The following is a 22,399-nucleotide window of genomic DNA, read 5'->3' as shown; positions in this document are numbered from 1 at the left end:
GATTTCTTTTTGAAGGGAAGTGAGAAGCAGTGGAATCAAACTCGACCAGCTGAAGCTTCTCATCTCAACACAGGTATCTGTATTTATAGACATTCATGACACCAAATCTCAGATTTCCCAAATGTACCTCAGAATCCAGGAATTTGCTGGCGACGTGTACCTGACTTGGCCAATGTTCTGTTTGCTTAGTGATGAAGCAATGAGAGGTGCTGTTCTGTTAAACTTCTAACATAAGGCTAAATTCATTTTTGGTTTATGGGGTGTGTTGACAGAATGTAAAAAGCCCTTTAAACAGATCTATAGACAAAATCATTTTCTAATAATTGGTTTCTGTTTGCATCAACTGAAATTAATTTCCCTTGAACATTCATACGGACACAATGCTGGTTGCACAAATATCCACAAAAAGTATTTTATAAAAAGGGGAGCAAAAGGGGTGAATTGGAGTTCAGCAACTTGCTACATCATTAATGGAAAACTTTCCCTGCTGCTCCCCTTCCCCACCCCAATTGTACTCATCAGTGGATGGGATGTGCCTGCTTGCTAATGAGGTATAATGGCTTCAACTTCCTTTACACTGTTGCTTCCTTATTCCTTGCTGATGACAGACTATTGTTACTGCTTAGGGCCTTATCTATTTTGCACCATTAACTGTCCCTAGTTCTTTAATTAACCCCTCAATATTAAATAAATCAATTTGTAATAATGTCAAAGCTTTTAACTACTCATCCTTCTTTACTTATGCTTCCTTTCAGCTTCTTACTTTTACTGTCTGCTTTTCTACCTAGATTGATGGGTATTTTTGCATTTCCTTTCTGAGATGCTGCCTTGAATGTATCTTCCAGATGTGGCCTCCATCACTGCCTAAGTGGGATCTTCAGGAATTTGAGGTGAGCCCTGCTTGGCTTTGTTGGCCTCCTCCTATACTAGCTTCTGCTAAGTAAGATAAGAAATGGTCATTTATTTTTATTACACAACGGCCAGGGGCCCCAAATGAAACTGGGGCTCTGTTGTGCTAGACACTACATAAATGGAGTAGGCTGGTTTCTACTCTGAAGCACTTAGTCTAAGTAGACAAGACAGATCAGGGAGGTAGAAAGGGAGAATTAAGCAGAGGCAAGTAACTTAATTTCTCTAAGGCCACAAATGGAACCTGTGGCAGAACTGGGAATGGAACCCAGTTTTTCCAAGTCCCAATCTAGTGCCTTTACCACAGAACCGTCCTTCCTCTCTAAATCATCCCAGAACCCTCTGAGGACACCTGTTGGATGTAGAAACCCTGTGTAACTATATCACCTGCTTTGTGCTGGACTTAAAAGCTATGTATGTTTGACTAAAGAAGACTCAAAGTGGCACTTTGACAGCCTTGTGGTCTGAGATAATGGGATGTGCTGAGGTTGTAGCTAGAGCAGACTAAAATCCTTAGGGAACTTTCATATTTTTCTACATTGGCTTAGTCACAGCGTGGCTTATAAATTGGCTGATAGTGCCATTAAGTCCTGTGTAGGGTGACAAGGGATACCATTCCCAGGAAGGTGCTAAGCCTTGCCCACAGTGAGACATGGAGGATGCTGCCACTCTTAAAAGTAAAACCCTTTGTTTTCAGCTCTCTGTCTCATAATCTGCAATGCCAAACTAAATCTTCTGTCATGCCAGTATAATTCCATTGACTTGAAGAGAGTTGCACTAGTGTAAAGGAGAGAAGATTTTGGCCCTTTATTCAACCTTTGTCTTTTTATATAGGTTCTTTCGTTGGCACCTATCACTCTAGTATCTGAGCCCTTTGAGAGGGCTTGTCTTATGCCACTTCTATGCATTAATTTTATTCATTACAGCATTAATCTCTGTAGATTTTAAGATTGCCTTGCTGGATTCACTGTTCAACTATTGCACTAGCGCTCTCACCAGACTAATAGATCTAGCTTTGTATTGATAAAATGGCCTTTATAACCTGCCTTTCCTCCTCTGCTGTTTCTCTAGATCCTGATAGACCAGCTTCCCTTACTTAGCTATTTCTTAATCCTTTTAAGATGATGTGTTAGGAACAGTCCTTGGAAGACAGAGACCCACTTGTCAAACACCAACTGTGCACGTAAGGCAAAGGAACTGCCAGTGCAATGTGAATGGACTCTTTTTTTACTGTTATGACTTCTCTAGCTTCAGTGTGAGTTAATTGCTTTTAATCCCTATGTTTTGTATCCTTTTGTTTGGTGGATATATAATATGATGGGCTGGTGGCCACATAGCTGTATGTGTAGCTAATTGTGTGCACTTGTATTTGTCTGTCTCTTTCCTGAACACTAGCATTTTGTGATTGAATAACGGTGGACTTCCGTCAGATATAATCAGCCCTTCAGTGTCTGTGCTTCTTTTGACACACTGTCAAAGCTTATCTGGAACTGTTTCCCATCAGTTCCATTAAGCAATTATAGCAAAATTTTCACAGCTGCCTGCCTCTGATTGATTTCCCCTTCAAACCTAGCCTGGGGTTGAAGGGAGGGATTGGGATAGGGTAGATCTGGCAAAAAGTCACCCATGTTGATGGGAATTCATGCAAAGCAGCACTGAATGACGGTTTAAAGCTGCAATGTTTAACTTTCTTCCAGGAAGCAGGATGCTAGCGGTTCCTGGAAGAGAAAATGACCTAGTTGCTTCTGTGGGAAATCCAAACTGATCTATGCATACATTGAGCTCTAGTTGTAATATGGGTAGCTATTACCAGTTGAATGGAAGCTCATGCACCAGGCCATGCATCTTCCCAAACTTAACTGAATGGTTGAAGGAAGTCTTGGCAAAGCCAGCAGGTGCAGGAGATACCTGGACTAAAACTTATTCTAATGTACACATTTTGTCCTGCTCACACCCCATCAAGAATTAACAGAGTTTTGAAACGTGATTTAAACAGCTATGTGGGGTTATTGGAGCCTAGTGGAAAAGACTAGTGTGCTAGCTGCTTTCTTTTCTTTCCAGTGGAGAGAGTAACCTGAAGGGAAAGCAGAGGAGAAATCAGCTTGGTGGGCAGCTTTGTCATACATATGCTTGAACAACTCGTCTTGACTGGGACAAGTGATTTTGATGGATCCGTATTTTGTGTTTTCTATTATGGCTAAATGGAGGATTTAGTGCCTGGGCTGGTGAATCTTCTATGAAGATTTTTTAGGATTTGTTTGTTTTTCAGAGAAAGGGTCTATCAATTGGTCTGCTTGCAGCGATGGGCTTCATCCTGCAATGAGTGCCATATAGGCAGAACCGTGTCCCCATTCAGAGTTCTGCCTAAGCCAATAGGGCTCAGGCAGAACCGTGTCCCCATTCAGAGTTCTGCCTAAGCCAATAGGGCTCTCTATGCAGGTGATGTGCTCTGTCCCCATGATGCTGGTTGCAGGATCGTAGGGGGCTAAGTTTAGATTTAAGCTCCACCTGTGTTAAGCTTTGAACCTGAGGCTATTTCTGCTCCTCTCACCCATCTTAATTTCCTGTGAAGAAGCAAAAAACCATGAAAGTCCCATTTCAATGCTTCAGTTTTAAATATTTATTTAACGTTCTCCCCCCCCCCCCCCAAAAAAAAAAATTTAAGGCGAACAAATGGAAATTCCAACCTCATGAAACATAAAAAACCATTAACAAGAGGATGAGAAATGGAACAGAGAATGTGTGTGGGAGTGCTAGGAAAGAAGCAAGCAAGAGATGAGATTATGGTAACTTCAACACAAAGGCACTGAAGAATGATCTGGGATGAGAGGCACTCAATGGCTGAGCCCTGCGCTGGCAGCTTGAGGTATTTTGAGGAGAAGCACCAGAATCAGAAAGGGAGTTGAGGTATTTGAAAAATCTTGTTAACTTTTAGCTCACTGGAAAAACAAACTGCAGACCATTGCAAAAAAGAATACATAAAATGAGACTGTTTTTCTCCAAACAAAATAATCCGTAGTCCATACGAGACATGAAAAACTCCAAAACAGGCACTGAAGCATTTGATACAGTACAGCTCAGATTACATAATATTATTCCTTATGTAGAATAAAGAGATTACCATAATTATCCTCTTTTTTTTTTTTTTTAAAACTCCAAATTTACACACAGAGTCTAGATTTCTACAAAACAAAAACCCCTCCAAGCTTGGTGGGGTTCTGAAGCAACAAGGTACCGTAATTTCAGCTTTGACAGACAGGTCCTGACAAAGGACTTTTTTTTTTTTTTTTTTTAAATAAGATCAGCTGTTGGATCCCAGTGTAGGGAATCACTGCATACAGAAGAGCTGGCAAGGAAACTATACACATTGTCAACATGGAAAAACTATTTATATAACAGAAACAACCCAAACTAGCTCTCTTCAAGGCTCCCCTACAATTGAATTCTTACAGCTTTGGGGGGTACAACTTGCCCACTGAAAAATAAAACAGTGAAATGCCATTAAAAAACCCAAGGGCACACTTATTTTAGACACATTTTGTGCTGTCTATTTACTGACACCCAAGGCAATTATCTTTACAAACCTAGATTTAAAAAAATCATTTGCCTTTGTTAGTGTGTTTAAAATATTTCAATTTTTTCTTCTGATTTAGCTAAAAGACTGCAAACTGCCCTCCCGCCACCTTCTCTTGTTCTAGAGAAGTCCCCATGGCTGTTGGTTTTTTTGGGTCTGTGGCAAAACATTGTAGCACCTTCAGAACCTTAAATAGTTTAAAATCATATATAAAATAACACACTTTTTTTAAGAGCACCAGAGATTTCACAGTGAGAGGTAGAAACAAACCAGACGAGCCCATCCTCTCTCTATTTTAGCACCAGTCTCTTCCTCCCTGCCCCCCCCACCCCAAACATCTATTTTCCCCTTTCAGCTTTGGGACTCTCCCCCACCCTATCATCACACATGAGAAGGGATGTTTATTAGACTGACTCACGGAAGGAAGAACTTAATTTTTTTTTTTGCTTAAATAAAATATATATCTATATATTTGTTTCTCTTCTAATATTGCACATCAAATGCTTCCTGTACACAGAGCAGCCGGATTCAACTTGCAAATCCACTTATGAGAACTTCATCTCTCTCTTTTATTCAGCGGTGAGCTGTCCAGAAGATGAGCTCTTAAAGGGAGGCTCTAATTTTATGGAAAGAACATTTGGTAACTCAGGAACGGGGTAGGAAAAAAGATATGCACTGTAGGTTTCTTCTTGAGATCTCTCTCTATTTCTTTGGTTGTGGACAAAGCTCTGTGTATGGAATTGCTCGTGTTATCTGGCCTTCAAGTTCCTGATCCCCCTTCACTGTTCATGTCTTGGCTGATGCCAGGATCCCCCCAGTGTTCTGCTTTTTAAAATTTCTTTCAAGACTATGCTGGAGAATCGACTGAGTTCGGGAGATCAAGGTTCTTTAAGACTTTGAGCTCTATGGCCAGAGCAACAGTTGACCCAAATGACAAGGCCCAGCCATCTGTGCTGAAGAGGGACAGGGGATCCTACTTAAACATGTAGGCCCCCCCAAAAGGGGTCAAAACCTTGGAGCACTGTAGAGATCACAGTTCAAAGGAAGCACACGGGTCCGACCTCGAGGTGATACTGTTTCTCTGGCTCGGATGGTGGAAGGTTGTAGATGTTGACAATTGGCAGCTGATTAGGGTCCTGTGTCCGAAACATAAGGACAGTCTTATGCCAGTGTCCATCCTGAATCTGAACCAAGAGGGAGAGAAAATGGGTCAATTAGCTGAGTGAGTAGATCCCTGTGGGGAAGAATAACTTCCATCAAGATATGGCTGAAAAGCACTATCTACTGAGACAGGTAAGTTATCACCAGTTCATAGTTATGGCAAAGTGAGACACTGTGGGTTGTGGAAATGGAGGCAATGTGATCTAGTGAGTAGAAGCAGTGAGTACTCCGCATCACTGAAAATGAAACCTTTATGCTGTGCACCTAAAATTAGAGGTCACCCTTCAAAGTGTGGATTTGAAAGATGGCTACTGACTCAGTGTAACCCTGGACAAGAATTGGGAATAGAAGACAGATCTCTCAACTCTATACACTAGATCACACTGTCTCCAAGCAGAAAACTCTTCTAAATAAAAAGGGTACTCCAATGTGTTCTCTATTTTAAGCATTTCTATAGTATCTCTTACTGCAGAATGTAAGCGCTGCCCAGATTAACTAGATCTGTATGCAAATTGCTCAGAGTGGGGTTCATAGAGGCTAATGCTCTTCCAGCACTGTTCCCTTGTCTTTGGTCTTGGTGGGGAAGCACTGACAATAGTTGGATCTTGCAGCATGCTCTAAGGGTACTTAGACTTTGGCTAAATTTAATGTCTTCCGGTTTCTTATGTCCCCGTGAAGTCCCCTTGACTGGGCATGCTGCATCTCCAGTTCTCCCACTTTCTCTTAGGTCAGTTTAGTTTTTTTTTTTAGCTGCTTTGTTGGCCATGTTGTAGGGGCTCTGTACCTTGCAATCATCTGTTGCCACCTCTGGCTTGAACGGCCCTTCTGCTTCAAATATCTGTCCATTCCAGGCCTTGAAACGCACAGCTTTTTCTGAAGGCTTCTGAACTGACTCTTCCCTCCACACTGACATGTTCAAACAGTGGATGGTGATGTGCTGAACCACCTCTGAGCTCAGTAGGTGAAGGAAGTTCATCTGGACTCTACCAATGTTGAATTCCAGCTGTTAATGCAACAAAGAGATAATATGAAAATTAAGACACCCCATCCCGAAGACCGTGAGTAAGATACACCCAGTAGTCTTAGAGTGGTGCAGTTAGTGCAAGCAGCAGCAAAGATATTTAGTGTATTAATGTACATTACAGCTGTCCCCATGGGCAGAAGGTGAACCACCCCTTGGGGGAGGCTAGCCTATCAGGAGCAACCCCTGTGCCCGACAGAGGAGCCCTGAGCCGCTGGTCACACAGACACCCGAGCTCCGGCCCCATCACCAAATTGCTGGCAAGCCCGAGCCCCAGGTGGAGCTGAGCTCCCACCGGCTTCAGAGAGGCGCATGGGCAGGGCCGCAGCCTGGGTTTGGAGCGGCTTAGCCTCCCCTGGCCTATGATACCTGCTGTCCCCAACTTTTTCACTTTGCTAAATAGGCAGTTTAGACAGCTGTTATGGGGTGAACCAGTTCAAAATCACAGGGCAGTCCTTGTAATGTACCACACACAAGATTTTTGTTACTGTGTAGGTCTGGGTGCTGGCACTTGACTCCAGATGTGAACGTCACAGGGTTCTGGAATTAAAGTTTTAACTTGGAGCCCTTTTTATATTCAATCTATATGCCCAATGTGATCCTGGCTAGATGCTGAACCAGACTGGAGAGTTTTCTTGTGTTTGATTTTGCTTCCCTTTGCAGGGGACACAGAGATTGCTGACTTTTCTTATACCTAGGAACCTGTCAATCTAGTATTACAAAGTAATGTGAGCCACTGGTTCAAACATTGCTTCTGCAAAGAAGCATGGTGAGAGGAGGCCTCTCTGTCATACCTGCACGGTTCTATTAGACTAGTCTGGCATAGCTGTAAACAACAAAGGGTTTGAAAAATTTTTTCTAACCAGAGTGTAGACAGGGCAGTTTCAAACCAGCCTAGGCCCTCAGTAAGGAAGCCTACAAGGCAAGAAGCAGGATGGGCTTTGTTTAAAGGGACCAAGAAGAATTCCAGTCCTACTGCTATTGAATCTTCAGCTTAGTTGCAACACTGTGTGAGTTCAGGGCTGGGTAAACAATCCTGGAGACCGAAGTCCTCCAGTGACCATGCAGCAGGGGCAGTGGAAGGACAAACTTTCACCACACTACCCAGCCAATACACCTTTGAACTAGTAGCATCCCATCTAAGGATTGGAGGGAAATTCAGTCTCACTGGTTTCTCTGAGGGGCCAATTAATGTCAATTGTGGTGTTTTTTTTTCATGTGTGAAGTGGGCTCTCGATTTTACATCAGGTTTTCTTGAAGCCTACAGTGACTTCTGAACAGCTTATTAATGCCTTGCAGACTCCTGACTTTGCATGGAATCCACCATTGATGCTGATGCAGCAAGCATCACTGTTCTGTTTCTGATTGGTTTGACGTTTCATACTATGTAGGTGGCTTGTTTTGGCTGAATTATCTCTTGTAGGTGATGGCTAAATGAATATGGGTGCAGAGTTAGGCCTAGTAGTTTTGAAAAATCACACCCCAAAGAAATCATCACCAAGGCTGTGTGTTTTTGAAAATCCCATCCCTACTGGGTATAGTTCCTTGAAACTCATACCTCCTTCAGTCTTGGGTGGAGTTATTGAGTAAATGAGCATTTTATTCTTTAACTGCTTATCTGGAGCATACACCTATGCTGTGCAAGTAACTGTTGCTGACAGTGATGAGCCAGGCAATAGTGGAACTAGAGAGTCTGCTTATTCCCCTGTGCCAATAGCTCTATGTTGGAAAAGCTTCCACCATCCCTCCGGTTGCTGTAGACAGCAATATGTTGGGGGAGAAGGAATAAATGTAGGGAGAGTCTAGTGCTGTAATAATTTAATACAGGAAGTACATTATGGTACTATCACAGGGTCTTCATCATAACTTCAGAAAGCTTCCTGCTTTCCAGTCTTACCTAGTGTTTGGGCTTTTTCTAGTTTCTCTGTTCTTGTCTCATGCTAGCTTCTCTCTGTCTCTCCATGTGCCACTCATTCATCCTGATTAAAAGTGAATGCTTCCAGATTTTCCACAAACAGGAACAGGCTTATTCAGACTGCTATTTCCTCCCACTTCTTGGGGATAAGAATGTATTGGATCATTCCACAAAATTAAAGAAATTTACCCCCAAAATCACTGAATAGTTCTCTTCAAGTACTTTGATAATAGAACTGTGGTGATTAATTCTGATAAGTCTCAATATAGTTTCCGGTCCCTAGTTGGATGAGTGTGCATTTGCAAGCACCTCTTTCTAAATACACGTGTGGGGGAATTTAAAATTCTGTGATGAAATCCTACTCCCACTAAAGTAAAAAAAGACAGGATTTCACCCTAAAGTGCTTGTGCATGTGAGTTGAACTGTTTCTCACAACCATTTATGGAAAGCAAATGCAAAGAGACATGAACGTGACTGAAGGGACTTAATTTAAAAATTCAACAAAATATTTTTAGAAGCATGTTTGGAATATTCACCCACTCCTTCTAATGATACTGGTAAATTATCCATGTGTTGGTAGAACCGTAGCATTCACTCCCTGATCTATGGGGACTACAGACTAGCTGGAGAGGAGGTGGGGCAGTCTAATCAGTGTTGTCATGGTTTCAGCCATAATATAGACAAAGAACAGTGATAGAATGTAATTGAAGAATAATAAGCAATTTTTTCAAAACTGTTAAAACAGCAATATAAGAACTAATACATACCCAATAATGTGAGGAAACTGATACAGCAGTAGTAAATTCTACCCCCTTTGGCACAAATCAATATACATTGTTACGCACTACCCTAAATCTCACTTTAACAACATAGCATTTGCTTTCTAGTGGGAGGGGAAGCCTGCTGAGAGACAGTGGTAGAACTGTGTGTACCTTAGAGGCAGTGATGGGGCTGAGACATGTCTGTCCACCTTTGGTGAAGTTACAGGTGACTTGAATGGTGTCTGAAGAACAGCCGAGATTTGGGTCAATCCAGTAAGTACCTGAAGAAAGGGAGCAATCTGGGATGAGGAAGAATAGGTGAGTGAACCAGTCAGCATTTCCTATGCATAAGATCCAGAAAGGCGTCAGCAGATGAAGAGATTTTTAATTTCTCTGCATAATGTGTCTACGCTAGTCCCGTGAAAGTGGGCCTGTTTGTTTGAACTGCTTTAACTGGCCCTATACGTGTATCCCTCTTGCGGCTGGGAGAATTCCCAGGACATGGTTGTGCTGCTTACCATCACCCATCTTCTGTTCACAGTTCATGAGGTCTCGACAGATGCGTGCAGGGTTCTCCTTGGTTCCCAGGGGTCTTTTGATGCTCTGGATGAGGTTGCTGAGGTAGTGTAGAGTCTTAAAGATCTCTCCTTCCTGGTTTAGCATCAGAAAGTCTGAATGTTGATAGCTCTGTTGTGGAATAGAGAAGATGACAGTCAGGCACTGACTGTTGAGCTTGACAGAACTGTTGCGGTTTGAGAAGCCCCCACAAACAAATGCTGCATTGGCTAGACATGTCATCAGAATGCGTAACAATGGCAACTGACCCCTTTGTATTCTTGGGAAAAACACCCCAGGCAAAAGGTACAGTCAGTAATGGAAGTGACCAATGCCATTCAGTCCAAACAGTCATAGCTAGCTGTTTTGAATTGGGAACTTTCCCACATGCATGCTATAAAGAAGGAAGCATGACTGACACTAGATGGTCCCAGCTATTCATCACTGTTCCCCAAAAGAGAGAAGCAAAACATTAAGAGGGCAGAAACCCCCCAGGATTCTATTCGGAGAGCACAAGCATTCTCTGATGGCAGCCCAGTCCAGTCTTGGCAATAACGTGCATTGGCTAAATTTTTGCAATACTTTACAATGGGGATAATGCCTCCCCACCTTTTTCCAACAGCAGAACGCAAGTATTCTAGGTTCTGGAACTGATGGGGGCCTTAAACATATTCGTCTGTTCTTAGTGTGAACAGTGGGATTCTTTAGAAAAGAAGCAATGCATCTGTAATCTAGAGCACACCTCTACCTGAATAGAAACATTTTGAATGCAGCTCAGGTTGAGAGCCCTTTAAATTATCAAGCGACTGAACAGACTGGACATCTCATTGAAAAGAGGTGAGAGAAAGGAAATGTTAAGATTTGCACAAGCTTAACAAACCAAAGTCTAATCCTGCAGTCCTTACACAGGCAAAATTTCTACTGAAGTCAGGTGAGTAAGAACCATGCATTCAGGCTTTGTGTTGTATACTGGTAGAGGGATAGGATCATGGAAGGAAATTGGGAAGATGGAATTGCTTTACATAAAAAGAGCAGGCAAGGTGGCATGAAAGGCTGTTTCCCCTCTTTAAGATTACACAGTGCAGCACTCTGCATCTGTATCAAAGCTTGGTAGGTTGAAAAGCATGCTGGTACCTCTGTAGATTTGAGTGCGGTGTTTGAGTCCATCATTGCCTGGAAAGCTGCACCAAAGCCATCCTGCTGCTGGTGGGGAAAAATATAACAACGGCATTTTAGGAGATTGTGAGACCTATTTGTAACAGGAGATGAGTGCCCTTTGCACAAGCAAACTGAACAGTAGATGTTTCTCTATATCTAGGTGCCAAATACCATTCTAGCAGGATATTGCTTGTATCTTCTGCTCAGTCCATGTAGGGGGGATGTTCTAGGCTAGGGGACATCAGCTTGGGAAAGCAGGACACTTGTGAGTTTGAGCTCTACATATGTTCACATGTGCGTATCACAACTTCACTCACTATCAACAATAACAAATCTATTGTATAGAATAAAACCTAGCAACTTACAAATGAAGCTGGAATTCTTGTTGGACCCTAGAAACCAAAAGAAAAAACTTAACTATGACTGATTTTTATGTTCAATGGATAATATTGTCAAAGAATTTCTGATCCCCTTTTGAGATTATCCCTCTTTTCTGTGGGGTCCTCACTACAGAGGGGAAATATTATTTCCTTTAGATCTCCAAGCGCTTTACAAGCATTAGTTCATTCAGACATGCAAACTCCCTGTGAAGTAATTTATTATCCTTATTTTACAGGCGGAATCGGTGTAATTTCCAAATGAGTGAGTAGTCTCTTTGGATAGGGCTTGTCATCCTCTGAACCCTTTCCCGATGTACGTACCGGAGGCCCAGGGAGTCCTCGTGGGCCTGGTGGACCCTAAAGAGAAAAGCATCAGTGAGTAAAATGTCAGCAGTGAAATTATTCATCCTTGTATCCCAGAAAAAGATGAGCCCCCTCCCATATCTGTTCTCTCCCAAAAATCTTCCAGCTCTTCAACATATTATTGTCCCTCAGCTCAACCCGTTGTGGAGACAGGAGGTGGCCACATCTTCCCACAGTGCAGCTTTTTACTATGCTATATTGTCTCCTCATGTAGCTCTCATGCTTTTGTCATCCTTAGTGGCATGTGGCTGCACCTCTCTGGTCCCATGCCACCCCCCCCATTTTTTTTTTACTTTCCTTACCGTCCATAGTTCCTCTCCTTCCCTCCTAAACTTTGTGGCACATCCGTTTATTCAAGCAAGGATGGCGACAGCCAGAAATGAGTTCTCTGAAATACTCACCCTTGGACCTTGCAAACCCTGCAGAAGAAAATCAGGAGGAATGTGTCAAACGATTGCATGCCTCTAACGTAAGGTCTTTCATCCCAAGGGTTTCCAGTATGTTTTAAGAAAAAAGAAAAGGAGTACTTGTGGCACCTTAGAGACTAACCAATTTATTTGAGCATAAGCTTTCGTGAGCTACAGCTCACTTCATCGGATGCAGCTGTAGTTCACGAAAGCTTATGCTCAAATTAATTGGTTAGTCTCTAAGGTGCCCCAAGTACTCCTTTTCTTTTTGCGAATACAGACGAACACGGCTGCTACTCTGAAACCTGTCAGTATGTTTTAGAAGCTGTATCAAAATGCAGCCACGTTGGAGGGCAGCAGGAAACCTGGGCCCAGCATATTGCCAAGGGAAATCATGGCAAAGGATATTGAGGCAGAATCCCCAATTATTTGAAAAGTGCCTTGGGATCTTTAATGGCTATGCAGCGCAGAAAGGGACATCTTTTTATAAAAGACTCTTCTGAAAAATGCACACACAGTAAAACTGCATGAAGCTCACTGTATCGATCTTGGAAGGATGAAAGGCTGAGTTAGTTTTTTTGCTCCCTCCTATTCCACCTGTCTGGTATCCTCTGTCTACCCAATCTGACAACAGTCTCCTATGCAGCTGAGGTACCTGAAGGATTCTGGAAGAGTGCTTACCGTTTCACCGCGGCTGCCTTTGTCTCCTTTGGGACCCTATTTAAAGAACCACATAGAACATGATTAGAATCAGGCAGGCTCCTAATAAGAGTAATCATCATGTTGAGGGTTTGACATGTTTTGGTGAAAAACTCTCTGCATGTGGCCCAACTATATCTCTAAACAAAACATGGCTGGTTGTCTGTCTTGTCTCCCTTCTTTGGGGAAAAAGTAGCTAGTGTTGTTGAAAGTTTCACAGATTACAAGTGGAGTGAACAAAAAGGAATGTTTATAAACTTCCAGGCTGAAGTCTGGCTAAAGGTATGCATGTCAAGGGAACAGCCAAGGCTTTGTAACCGTTACAGCACTTCTGGTGCATATATGCTGTTTGGTGTCAGAGAGTTGCAAGGTGTGTACTTGTTCTGTCCCACACCTGCCAATTAGGGTGTTACATATTTCTTTCCTGGGACATTTAATTCAGCTCATCCCGCCTCACTTTTAAAACTGATGGACTAATCCTTGTATTTTCCCATAGATTTTTTTCATCTTTATCAACATCAGTTCCTGTGTGTGTGTTTATTTGACTTTGAAAGTGGCATTATAAAATAAGAGGAGGGAAGCAGAGAAATATTTTATTCTTTATTTTTAGGAAGTTTTGACTGAGTGCCCCCTTTTGGATTTCAGGAGTTGGGGTGGGAATAGGAGTCCTGGGCCAGATCTTCAGAAGTGCTCAGAAACTAGTATTTCCCATTGTGATACTTGGCCAAATTTTCAGAGGAGCTCAGCACATTTGGTGCGAACTCTCTTGAAAATTTCACTACTTGCTGAGGAGTTCTTTTCCAAATCTGGCTCCACAGCTTATAAATATCACCCTTAACAGTCTAATCCTTCCCACCCCAAACCCACACTTAAATAGGGCTGCTGCTAATTTATAAACTAAGAATTCCCACTACTCCTGTGACTGCAGCTGCACTTTTGTTGGCTTATTCTATTAAAAAAAAACTTTTTCCCCCCTGTTAATTCAGATGAGGTTTAGGCTGTACTTGTACATAGCTAGGAAGTGAAATTCAGAGACTTTTGAGGAAGCAGCAAACACTGGTCTAAATACCCTCAATCATTATTAGCTGTAATAAGTAAGGGCAGAGACAATAGACACACTCACAGAGTTTCCTGTAGGACCCAGAATTCCAAGCGGACCAATAATACCTTCCTTTCCCTAAAACAGAAAGTGAGAAAAAGACATTTATGAACTGGGGTCTAGGGAATGGAAGTCATTTCTTACCAAACTAGACCTGTGGAATATCACAGGGCTCTATACCCAGTACAAAGATATCGTGATTTCCCCCTTAAGGATGCTGGAGTTGCCTTTTCATTCCTAACAGCTGAATCAGAGACATTTTAAAGGACAAATTGCTACACTAAAACTTCTGCTGTGTTGAGAGCCCAAGGGTTTACGGAGCATCTCTGGGATCTCATACATTTTCAAAAAGTGTCTTCGTGGTTTCCTTTTCCTCAGAAATCAAGCCCAACAGTGGAGTTGCTCTCTCCATCCTGGGAACTAACTTATTGTATCCATGGGAAAGGCATTCACAGCCCAGAACTCCTGTCCTCCTTGAACTGCAGGTTGCTACTTCCGTGGACTGTTAATGAGTTCACTACAAGGAGTATGTAAAATAAGACCTGACTGGACAACGAGACCATATCTTTGGGAAGCGGTTTATTGGACAGTTGAGAGTCCTCATGCTGGGGAATCTCTACTGGAGACTAGCAGCATTGTAAAAAATTACCTCCCGGATAAAATAGCATGCTGTACACAGCTAATTTATTTACATTGAAATTCATCTTAGTGACTTAAGGGGACAACAACAATTAGTTGCTTAATTGCAGTTTTCTAGTAAAGGGGGAGTAGAATTGTACTCAGTATGTGTGGGGTAGTTAGAATGTGGTGTTGAAATCAAAGGTTGCTATAGTATCTTGTACATGTGTTACCGTATGACCCAGCTGAACTGCAGCTTCTGATTAGAGTGTATGTCAAATGTGCTGGGTTAAAGTCCACTTTAGCCCCCCTTTTTGTGCAGCTCAGGGTTTGGCCCACAGACTGTCCTGAGAAAAAGCAGCAGACAGGGGAACAAGGAAGTTCTAGAATAAAGTTCAAAGAACTCACCATGAGACCTGGTGGTCCCCGTGGGCCCTGAATTCCTTTGAACCCCAGGTTCCCTGGTGGTCCCTGTAGATAAAAATCAGACATGAATCTTGAAAGACTCTCAACAGATGCACACACAAAGTTTGTTTCTTTGCTTGCTGCTCTGGAATAAAGACAGAAACGCAACCAGTTGTATGCAAGTCCTGATTTTTTTTAACCTGTGGGCCCACTCCCATGTTCTGCAAATCACCCGCCCCCCCCCATTCTCTAGAAAGCAGAATGGTCCTTTTCCTTTGGTAACCTTAAATTTAAGGTCATATGAGATGTTCAGATAAAATGGGTGTAAAACCTATATAAGGGCACACAACACCAGTGTTACCCAGCAGGGTCTTTTGATAGGATAACTGTAGACGAAGATGGGAGTCTCTTCTGACAGAGCAAGGGCAATAAAGACATTCAACAAGTCAAAAGGACATTAGGGATGGAACATTAATCCCCTCACCATCCATCCTGGGGGCAATCTGAGCTCCACCAAGATGACTGTAACTTCAGCGTTTTAGGGATTTTAGAAGTTGAGCGTGGCTCAAACAGCTAAAAAGAAGTAAACTCAAGTAGTTAGGAATCATCATTTGGGTACAGTAGTTTCTGGAGAGGCACCTGTAAAGAAATTTGCTGCCAGTCTGCATTGGATCTCCCAAGAGCTTGGAACTGCAAGAAGCATGTGGCTGTTCCCAGTAATCCATCTGCCACAGTAAAGTGAGGAAGGGAATGTCTACCTTATACAGACACTATAGAGCCCATGACATACAAGGAAGTGTCTTACCTTTGGCCCAAACATGCCGGCAATCCCTGGAAATCCTGACTCGCCAAAGTCCCCCTGGAAATAACAGCCAAGCAAAGACAAATGCAAGAGCAATACATTTGATCATAAATGGCTTATCACTAAAAGGTTCATGACACTTAGAGAAATAGAAACATCCATAAGTATTTTTCACTCTCTCTAAGCCTGGAATTATGAATGAAGACTTGGAAAGGAAATCAGCTGTTCTGAGAGAGAACTGGAGATCTTCCCATCTGGTTGAATTAAGATATTCGCATAGTCTCTCCTCCCCACTCCCAAGTTGCTAGGAGGTATAACAGGGCACAGCTTGGGAGTTTGGGCCATGGTCAGGGGAGAGGAGTGTCTGCTCCATGAGCAGGCCTTAAAGGTCTCTACAGCCCCTACCTTTGCACAGCTTCAGACACTGATAACTGTCAAATGAAAACCCTGTTTTGCTTTTTAATACAAACTAAGCCAAGCTGACTCCTCTTGAAGGCCCATTTCAAGCTGCAGGCGTTTTGTCTGTCAAACTATGTGCTTAGAACTTTAAAAACCAGGAAAAATATATTTTTTCAACTCTTGCCCATTTCAAATATGCCTCCAAGGATTATTGCTCACATTTTCAAGGGAAAAACATCACCTTTTAATAGTTAGGGTGTGTGATCCAAACTTGGATTAACACATAGTGGACACTGTCATAATACATGTAACCACTAATAAAAATGGAACAAACACAAATCTGCATGTGAACACCCTCATTTCTATATTTTGAGATACAAGCTTTTTGGTAGCTATAGACTTATTGAATAGCGACATGCCAAGTGACTCAGGATGGTTAGGAAAAGATTAGGACAAAAATATAAGCACGATGACTCTAGAACCCTAGTAATAAAAGAGATGGAAATGTGTCTTGTTCAGCCCAGTTCTAAATGATTTAGGTGATGAAGATTCCACCACTTCTCTTACAAGGTAATTCCAAAGTCTAATAGACTTGCTGGTAGGAAGCTTTTCCTGCCATCGTAGTGATAAATTGCTTTGCAAGCCAGGACCTATGGGAAATCCGTAGAGTACAAGAAGCTTTCCAAGGATACTAAAAACCTTAACTACCCATTTATGGATCCTGGAAGGGAAACATACTGCTGCTGCTCCCACAGTAGGAGAATCTCTCTCCATGGAGTGGCTGGCAGCACAAATAAATGCAAAGCAAGAAGAGTTCTAGAGGAAAAGGAGACGTGTACTAAGTTACAGGAACATCTTATCCAAGAGGCCTGGATCAATATTTACGTAGCAACCTCCAGAAATGAATATTGGGTACATGAATCTGCCACTCATACACACAAAAAAGAACATAATGGGACTCAAATGGACTCTGCTTCTTGAGCCAGGAGCCTATGACCTGCTTGGCCACTTAAACGCTTCTTCTAGGATGGTGGCGCATGCAGCATTCTAGTCTCTCTCACTCTCTTAAAGAGTGGCACTGCCCTTGGAGTGAAGGAAGAGAACTCACCCATTTCAGAGGAGAATGGGGTCCAACACTGGCATAGACAGCATAAACCTAATCTTAACACATTGCTAGGTATTTATCCATGGCTTAAATGCACTGATGATCTCATTGTTTGTGATGCTTAGTCTAGGAAGGGGAACGAACCGGCCAGCATGCATACATATTTCAAACAGTTGAAGATCCCACTGGATGCAAAGGCAAACAGATGTTGAGCAGACAGTGTACAATAAGAGATTTAGATTGGTTTCTTTTTAGGGGCTCTCTAAATATTAGGGATAGTAAGGGATGCAAAAGTATTTATTAAGTGCTGACAGTTTGCTCTCCACTGTAGAAGGTAGAAAAGGGATATTATTTCTGCCCCAAGGAGTTTACAGTCTAAGCTATTAAAACTCCCAATATGGCATCAGCCTTCTATCTGATATAGCCAGATACACAGCCCTAGGCAAGACAATCTTACAAGTGCAATATATAAAAACAATAAGCAGCAGCAGCCTGGTTTAGTAATGGGGTGTGTGCACATTTCCTTTCCTTTGCTGAGGCTGATCAGTGGTTGGTGTCCCTGAGAGCCATAAAACTGGATTCTCTTGGGGCGTGTCAGCACAGCAGCTGGGATGCGTAAGTACCAGTGCTATACATGCACTAGCTGTGGTCAAACTAATGCCTTACAAAGCAGTGTAGCTGCAGTGGAATGGGCAGTGACTTCTGTTGCTCAAGTACAATCCCACAGGTATGTACTTGGGTGGCCAGCCTCAACTGCCACCGGGGCGATGCTACTTTTAGGTACTAGCTCAAACAGAGCTAGTGCATGTTTGTCTATCTGCACGGGGAATTACACCGCCCAGCTGCTTTGTAGACAATACCCTCTGACAATGCTCTTGGCTCTGGACTTACAACGACACTGCCATTGATACCATACCAGGAGATGCCTTATTGCTAAGTACTGCTCCTAAACCTCTTGCTCTACTAAATGCAGACTGCAACATTCCTTTCTTATCCTGGGTCAGCTTACTCATCGCTAATTCCTAGAGGTAGGGATGCTGTGTAGTAGGATAGACACCAAGGAGTGTAATATAATGTAATGGCTGCAGGGTGTGTGTAACATTCAAATTGTGATTGACAAGGATTTATTTGAGTGGGTGCAAATGAAAGTGTGATTGGGTGGAATGAGCTTGGTGGTCTCACCTCAGTGGCCAGTCCAACATTAAGGAGCGCCAATGCTGAAGAAGCAGGTCTGTACTGACGTAATTGCACTTGTTCAGTGCAGCTGCTCAGTACATGATGCCATTCCACTGTCTCATGTTTATGAACTCCAAACTCGCACAAACTTTGCTATTTAAAAGTGGAACATGAAATGATGTGCACAGAGTTCCACAACCGCCCAGCCTTGGGAAGTGTGTGCTGAGATTGTGTATGTGTGCTACAAAAATGCATGCAGTAGAGCATCCCAGGACTCCACCCCCTATGCACTGCTGGGACTCTGAGCCACCTCTTGCAGCTAGGAGAACTACAGTGAGACATGATCATTTAAATGAACACAACTAACCGGCTGTCCTTTGGGTCCTGGCTCTCCTGGGCCTCCTGGGAGCCCCATCCCTCCTTGTGTACCCCGTTTCCCTGTTGGGCCAGTCTGCCCAGGCAATCCTCTTTCACCCTACAAAGAACACAGAATTAAAATCATTCCAGGGGATTAAATATAAAAACATGCAACAGAAATGGCCAGTGTCAGGGTATATATGGAAAAATAATGGCCACTGGGGTAGGAGATGTGACTTCATCTATATGTATCACACAGGGCTGGGTGCAATGATAGATGTTCTTACAGGATGTATAGCATGAAGCCAGTAATGGACACCCGTTTTCCTAGAGGGAGTTCACCAAGACCTGCAGTTACAAGCACAGCTGTACAAGGTGTGTCACAATGTAGCATTTGAAGGGGTAAGGTTCATGTTCCCCCTCATTTACACCCTTGCATGCCTGCTTGCCCTGCCCCACACAATTTCTCAGTCTATTCTCTGAACAAGGCTGGCGACAGATGATTAATCCACCTGAAATGCTAAAGGAATTCCAAGGTTTCAGTTCAGTAACTTTAATCCAAAAGTTACAAAGCTAACATTCGCCCTGGCACAGACTTCCCAAGTCAAAGACAACAAAGGGGCGTCCAAGACCCAGCATCTCTACTCCTTCCCCCTCCCCCTGACCTTGCAGTGCTCCAGTGATAAAGGCTCAAGTATCAATCAGTGGCGACAGCCTGTTATTTCTACCCAAGGCAGCTGGGGGGCAGTAAGTGACAACTTAATGGTAATGTGTTAAATGAGTATAATTTGATTCAAATTCTTCTGGCCTCTCCAACCCCAGCTGGAATCTCTCTATTTACAGTCCCTTTTTACAAATGGCTCAATCTTTACTGGGTCTGCTTTGTGTCCTATGATCCACATGGGATAGGGCAAGAACCAGTGAGAAATCCAGGGGTCACTAAACAAGCCTTTCACTGCTTCCTCTGGCTCATAACGGTGCCCCAAACCATACCAGTTCCAGCAGTTCAAGCCCTGTTGGTGCTAGCTGAAAACCTGGCAGTGTGAGCTTCTTCCCCAGTAGTGCCTTCTAAGACACTAACAGTACAGACTTCCAAGGATCCAAGACCTTCCAAAGGAGGTGCCTGGTCATGCTTACTAGGAGTCTAGCAGCCTGAGCTTCCTAAAAGCAGTGTGGGCCAGGACAGGCTGTGTGAGCTTCCTTGCCACCTTCCCAAGTTCACACTTGTTTTAACAAACAGAAAACCCAGTACCACGGCGAGGTGGAAACTGACCTTAAATCCTAGTGGCCCCTGTGCTCCAGGGAGACCAGGTATGCCGGGGTTCCCTCGTTTTCCCGAAATCCCTGTTGTGCCTTCTTCCCCATCATCTCCCTGTTCTCCCTATAAAACAAGTCCAGGAGAGAATACAGAGAAAGTCACCCTATCCTTCTGGGCATGCTCACCCCTTTGAAAAGGCAGCCAGAGCAGCGTGACTACAGCTACACTGGGTGGGCGTGGCTGGCATGGCGTGCATTTATGAATGGCTGTGTGAGCATGCGCATATGCACAAGATTTTACAGCACATGGATCTGCGCATACAAGAGCCTGTTTGTCTGGCTGTGAGAGTCACTTTACTTACACACTTGTCCACATGGAGACATCTGCCTGGGTTTGTATGTGTGAAGTCTGTGCAGTGGTGTACAGGACCCACTCTGTGTATATAAGACAGCATGGCTATAGCAGTGGGTGTGTCAATTTCTACTGCTTTATCCTTTGCCCTTCCCTCCTCTGGGGTAGTGTTTGCTTAAGGTGTCCCAATGTAAGTGTTTCAAACTTACCTGCAGCCCAGTTGTGCCATCCTTCCCAGGCACTCCGTCCACTCCAGGAGAACCCTCCTGACCCTGCCTTCCCACTACTCCCCTAGGACCAGGTAACCCAAGAGGACCCTACAAACACAAAAGAATTAGTGACTGAAGTGTTGGGATGCCAGGGACTCAAAAGAAAAGGCTGAATTTTCACCTACCGGCGAGCCTCTGCTGCCCCCTTCACCCTGTACTCCTTGCTTTCCTTTTTGACCCTTAAGGCAAAAAAAGAAATAATTCTAGTATGGTCCCACCTGGGAAGCCCATTTTGGCCTGTGCAATGGAGAGCAGTTTAAAAAGGAGACATATGAGGTCAGTTGCTACAGCCAAAGGAGATGAATTATTATTTGGTTTTATTACAAGTGGTTCTCTAAGAGTTTCTGGGTTATCTTCTTTAGAGGGCAGGAATGAATAGCCAGAAGGAAAGGCCCTGCATTTTCCTAATATAGAACAGATGAGGACAAATAAAGCAGGAGGATGAATTTGAGAGAGAACTCCACAGCACTGGCATGCATTACTGCGCGATGCTCAAAAATCATCCCATTCATCATTCCTTGGCGGCATCATGGAAAACCAACAACCAAGCCTTCTTCAGGGGACTCAGATAGGGAAGGTCTTATTCTGGTCTCTGATAGATTAGATGGTTTCCCCCCGTCCTGGAGAGTTGGGGGATAAAAGCTTGTTATGGCTAAAATCTGTAATGCTGATTTGCCGATAAGGGGAGGGGAAGTGTCAAAGCAGCAAGTATGTGGTTCTGATTATTAGCTAGGAACAAGGATTAACTCCTGCAATATGAACGGAACACTTGGCCTTATCACCTTTGCTAGGATTCAGAAGCTTTGAAGCTCTGTCATCTGCTAACACATTTTTAAAAAATAAACCAAGTGTTTCGTGTATCACTTCTCCATCTGCAGACAAGTCTCTGAAAACTGGCCAACTGTGTGGAACAAGAGCTACTGTTACTCATTAGACCCACGGGCAGTTCCAGATCTACTATGGGTGACAGGGTGTGTCTTTCTTTGAATCTAGTGGCCAGTGAACTCTGCTAAAATCACCTATTGTAGATTAGTCTACTTGGCATTATGCCAATTCCTATATCTTGCAGGATGGAATGTGAATTAGCCGAGTATTGAGGTCATCCACTTAAATTTAGGCAAAAGAAGTCTCTGGTGGTTAACGGATTGGGAAGCTGTAGAGACAGGGAAGTAGAAGTAGATATTGGTATAAATTTAGTTCAGATAAAACCACATGCTGTGGATTCTCTTCGTTGCGGGGGGAGCAGTTAGAGGAAATGACCCTTCTGAGAAGTAGGAAAAATGGAGAATTGTGTGGATAATGGACTCTGGATTTGGAAGGTTTTAAGCCAGAAAAGTTTTATGGTTGAAACCCAGCTACAGAAAGAGACAATTGCCCGGTTCAGATTTCCCCCAGGGGCAGAGATGCCAATTGTGGTCAAGAGAGGCAGAAACTGACGTGGTGTGGGAAAGAGGGACCACACCAAGGTCCCAAGGCATGTAACTAAGGACCTGCCGGGGATTCATTCACAGTCCTCGTACTGTAATTCTCTTGATCTTCTCCAGCCCCAGGAAGCCAACAAACTAATGGGTTTGGACACACAAATCAATATTTACAGCCCTCCTACTGGGTTCTCCATGGTCATTTCCAGCCACAGACCAATGAACAAGCCACATAC

General features: G+C 43.3%; 1 protein-coding gene across 1 annotated transcript in view; it reads right to left on the bottom strand.

Moving 5' to 3' along the window:
• Window positions 1-4,854: 4,854 nt before the first annotated feature.
• The window catches only part of COL27A1 (collagen type XXVII alpha 1 chain), a 297,315-nt gene continuing 279,770 nt past the window's right edge, over window positions 4,855-22,399 (bottom strand). Inside the window, exons 48-63 of the mRNA XM_074973737.1 lie at window positions 20,868-20,921; window positions 20,683-20,790; window positions 20,138-20,245; window positions 18,875-18,982; window positions 15,831-15,884; window positions 15,029-15,091; window positions 14,027-14,080; window positions 12,886-12,921; window positions 12,199-12,216; window positions 11,756-11,791; window positions 11,420-11,446; window positions 11,031-11,099; window positions 9,860-10,028; window positions 9,513-9,622; window positions 6,429-6,647; window positions 4,855-5,667 (exon numbers count right to left, since the gene is read on the bottom strand). Coding sequence (XP_074829838.1) covers window positions 5,521-5,667; window positions 6,429-6,647; window positions 9,513-9,622; window positions 9,860-10,028; window positions 11,031-11,099; window positions 11,420-11,446; window positions 11,756-11,791; window positions 12,199-12,216; window positions 12,886-12,921; window positions 14,027-14,080; window positions 15,029-15,091; window positions 15,831-15,884; window positions 18,875-18,982; window positions 20,138-20,245; window positions 20,683-20,790; window positions 20,868-20,921 — 1,380 coding nt within the window. The 3' untranslated portion in view covers window positions 4,855-5,520. The remainder of the gene's footprint in view (window positions 5,668-6,428; window positions 6,648-9,512; window positions 9,623-9,859; window positions 10,029-11,030; window positions 11,100-11,419; window positions 11,447-11,755; window positions 11,792-12,198; window positions 12,217-12,885; window positions 12,922-14,026; window positions 14,081-15,028; window positions 15,092-15,830; window positions 15,885-18,874; window positions 18,983-20,137; window positions 20,246-20,682; window positions 20,791-20,867; window positions 20,922-22,399) is intronic.

The sequence above is a fragment of the Natator depressus genome, chromosome 16 (assembly GCF_965152275.1).
Source record: "Natator depressus isolate rNatDep1 chromosome 16, rNatDep2.hap1, whole genome shotgun sequence".
Lineage (NCBI taxonomy): Eukaryota > Metazoa > Chordata > Testudines > Cheloniidae > Natator > Natator depressus.
The sequence above is the reverse complement of the archived record's forward strand: the minus strand, read 5'-3'. Positions and strand labels throughout refer to the sequence as shown.